This window comes from Otolemur garnettii, unplaced genomic scaffold (assembly GCF_000181295.1).
Source record: "Otolemur garnettii isolate 467f Iridium unplaced genomic scaffold, OtoGar3 scaffold00002, whole genome shotgun sequence".
Lineage (NCBI taxonomy): Eukaryota > Metazoa > Chordata > Mammalia > Primates > Galagidae > Otolemur > Otolemur garnettii.
In genome coordinates, this window is record NW_003852397.1 from 27,545,455 (window position 1) to 27,549,360 (window position 3,906).

General features: G+C 43.6%; 1 protein-coding gene across 1 annotated transcript in view; it reads left to right on the forward strand.

Moving 5' to 3' along the window:
• Window positions 1-3,906, forward strand: part of ARHGEF3 (Rho guanine nucleotide exchange factor 3) — a 321,547-nt gene that overhangs the window by 293,936 nt on the left and 23,705 nt on the right. Inside the window, exon 6 of the mRNA XM_023512637.1 lies at window positions 2,477-2,774. Coding sequence (XP_023368405.1) covers window positions 2,477-2,774 — 298 coding nt within the window. The remainder of the gene's footprint in view (window positions 1-2,476; window positions 2,775-3,906) is intronic.

Below are 3,906 nucleotides of genomic sequence, written 5' to 3' on the forward strand. Positions count from 1 at the left end.
ACCACAGGCGCCCGCCACAACGCCCGGCTGTTTTTTGGTTGCAGCCGTCATTGTTGTTTGGCGGTCCGGGCTGAGGATTCGAACCCGCCACCTTAGGTGTACGTGGCTGGCGCCTTAGCTGGTTGAGCTATAGGCGCCGAGCCTATTCACTTTTCTTAATTCAAAAAAGTTTGTGAAGTAGGACAGAAATCACCTATAATGTCAATATAAAAAACAATAGAATTTGGTGGTGTTCCTTTAGATCAGGCGTCCTCTAACTACAGCCCGCAGGCCACATGCGGCCTGCCTAGGACATTTATCCCGCCCACTGGGTGCTTTTGCCACTGCTGCCTGTCCTGCTTAGCAGCCGACTCGTCCTGGGGACAGTGAACTGGCCCCCTGTTTAAAAAGTTTGAGGACTCCTGCTTTAGATCTTTGGTAATGTGCATTTTTTGCATAACTATAAAGCACTCATACACATATTTTTAATCCAGATTTTATTTTAACTTACATAGAAGGGATTTTTAGCTGTTCAGTTATCTTAGAATCATCTTATTGGCTAAGTAATATTCTATCCAGCAGGTAATTGTAACTTATTTAACAATGATCTTATGTTGAATCGTTCTTTTTTTGTTTGTTTTTGTTTGTTTGTTTTGAGACAGAGTCTTGACTATGTCGTCCTCGGTAGAGTGCTGTAGCATCACAGCTCGCAGCAACCTCCAACTCTTGGGCTTAATCGATTCTCTTGCATCAGTCTCCCAAGTAGCAAGGACTACAGGTGCCCACCACATCACCTGGCTTTTTTTTTTTTATAGTTGTCATTGTTGGTTAGCAGGCCAGGGCCGGGTTCAAACCTGCCAGCCCCAATGTATGTGGCTGGTGCCCTCACCACTGAGCTACAGGCACTGAACCTTGAATAGTTCTTTTAAAAAATTCCTTTCCTTTCTGGAAGTTTATTGTTGAATCTCAAAATAGGAGCTACCTTAGATGTCTTTATGATGACAACTCGTATGTCACATGCAGAAATCAGTTCCTGCCCTCAGGAAGTTTCTGGCTAAGAACAGGTGACCAGTAAGTGTAATAACATTTGATCATTGCTGTATCAGAGGTGGTCCAAATTGCTCTTTAGAGAGAATGGGAAAACACTGGTGAAGCCTTCCTAGGGGAGATGCTATGTGAGTTCTATCCTAAAGAAAGTTATCCAGCTATGGAATGAAGGAAACACATTCCGAGAAGAGAACATTGTTTGAAGGAAGCACAGAGGGATGGCAGAGATGACAGTTCAGGGAATGGCAGATGGCTATTATGGCTGGAGAACCGGCGGCTTGTGGGTGAGTGGCAGGATGTAGACTGTGACCAGGCCTTCTGTGCAAGGCTGTGAGTCGGAACTTCACACTGACTAACACTAGGAGCCATGGCAGGGAATACTTGTTCAATAAGAATGTAGTTTTTGAGCACAGCAAATCCTCATCACTTTGGCAGAATTTCCAGGAAATACGATCTAACCTAGGATGAAGCCTGAAAGTGATGCACTTTGCCTTCTTGCTCATCATTCGTATTTGTCATGAGAAAGCACTGTGGTAGCATGTTTTGGTCACCACCCCAAAGTCTACTGGATCCTCTTTGGAAAATATGAAAATACCCCAGGGACAGGTATCATATGCTATCAAGATGGCATTTAGTATGTGACTTTCCAAGTTGACAACTAAAATAATTGTAAACAGAAAGGGAAATGTATCGTGAGCCCATGTAACTAAAAAGTCCAAGGGTGGGGCTTCCTAGCTCCAGACACAAAGGGATCTAAAGCTCAAGTAGTATCAGTAAAGCTTGCTCCGTTTCTCCCTCATCATTCACCATCTTCATCCTTCTTTCTCTTTTTCCCTTTATTCTGTCCTTTAGCAGATTCTTCTGTGTCACTAGGGAGAATTGCTGTAGGAAGCTCCTACTTAGGATATCTCTTGAACCCATAGTCCCAAAGGAACAAAGTCCCTTCTCCTTTGCTCCCATAAGTCACATAGCAAATTTCAGGTAGTGGTGGAATACTCCAATTGATTCAATCTGGGGAAGCCCACCCAAACCATGTGAGATGAAATACCCAAAGACCTTGAGATTCTGTTCTTGGTGGAGGAGAGTGGGAGTGCTCCCTATGTTTAAGAAATAAATAAAGGCCATCTATGATTTATCCCTTGTTCTTCTGGAGATGGGAATTTATCCAAGACCTGCCTTTGTGGTGAGTTTGGCTTGATGTGTGCTCAAGCTATCCAGGCTTAGTATCTAAGTGGCACAGAACAGATACTTCCAGCACGTGTGGTAGCCCCCTGTCCCATTTTCTTTAGCACATGGGCTCAAGACAATGCCTTGTTCCTAAGGCATTGTGGCAGTGTCCTCTTTTTCCTGCAATTGTATGATTTATGTCCTATCAGCAAAAGGAAGCTACTCAAGCATCCGCCCAGTCCTGCCTCTGCTCCTTGTGATGGTTGTTTTTCTCATTGTTTAGCGCTCCATTAGCTTCCGCAGCGACAGCCGCCCTGATATCCTCGCCCCCCGACCCTGGTCCAGAAATGCCGCCCCCTCGAGCACAAAGCGGAGAGACAGCAAGCTGTGGAGTGAAACCTTCGACGTGTGTGTCAATCAGATGCTTACAGCTAAGGAAATCAAACGTCAGGAGGTAGGCTCAGGGCCTGTGGAGTCCACTGTGTGTCTGGAACAGATGTGCACTGCAGGCGGAGTCGGCTGGGGTCTGTGCCCCGTCTCCAGATCAAATCTTCTTTGCATTTGTAGGAGAACAAACTGGGGTGTCTGAACTTGTAGAAGGAACTGAGAAAGCAGCCTCCAGCTGGGTGGGTGTGGCCCCACTTTAAAAAGAAACTGATGTGAAAATTTGAATTTCTAAATAGATGAAACCAAATGTCTAGGATTCTAAAGTTCACAAAAATACTCATTTTCGTCATATTTTGTTAGCAACTTCTAGAATATTTTTAAATATTCATTTTGTATAACTTTAGTTCTGTTTTGTGGAAAGCTTTTCTGTGGAGTGCTGTTAATTTTAATGCCTGTAAGTTTTCTGTATCAATTCCCCACATGGCTATGATAGCATTCTCCTTTATGGAAGACTGTGGAAGTGCTTGTGCCAGGACTTCATGTGTGTGTCATCTGGTGAGATCCTTGGAGTATCCAACCCAGGGTGGAGGGCACCCCTAAATCCTGTTCACTTCTCCCCTGTCTCCTGAAAGAAATGCCATAGTCTCTGAACTTTCACCACAAATTGGCAGTGCTTTAGTAATGTCTTGTTTGCCAACATCTTGGGTTCTAAGGTGAGAGTGAAGGAGTGTCTGTGTGTCATGGCTCTTCATATTATGATGGCTTAATAATGGAGCCAAATTAGAAACAGTCCATTTACATACTCTTCCGTAACTGCTGGCTCCTATGATTTTATATATTATACCTGAAAAGTAATTGAAAATGGATTAACCTCGCCAGATTTTACTTAGAGTGGTAAAATGTTGGAGTCTTCCTATAATCCCAGACGAGTGGATGATAGATATAAAGCTTTCTGCTGAGATTCACCATCTGCTGAGTAGAAGGAAGACAAAATATGATGGCCCAGTTAATACTGCCACATCCATTACTGAGAACAGACCCTGAATCACTTCTTATGATTGCCACTCACAACAAAGATGCTGAATCCTTGGCTCAAACAAACTGTAATTATTTTACCTAAAATAGTTCCCTCTCGTTCAGCTACATCAAAGTTCTGTAACATGAAAGATGACTTTTAAGATTGGAAACATGAAACATGGGTAGAAACTATCCCGCAATCAGAGAAAAGCACATTATTCAGAAGCTTTTTTTTTTTTTTTTGAGACAGAGCCTCAAGCTGTCCCCCTGGGTAGAGTGCCGTGGCATTACAGCTCACAGCAACCTCCA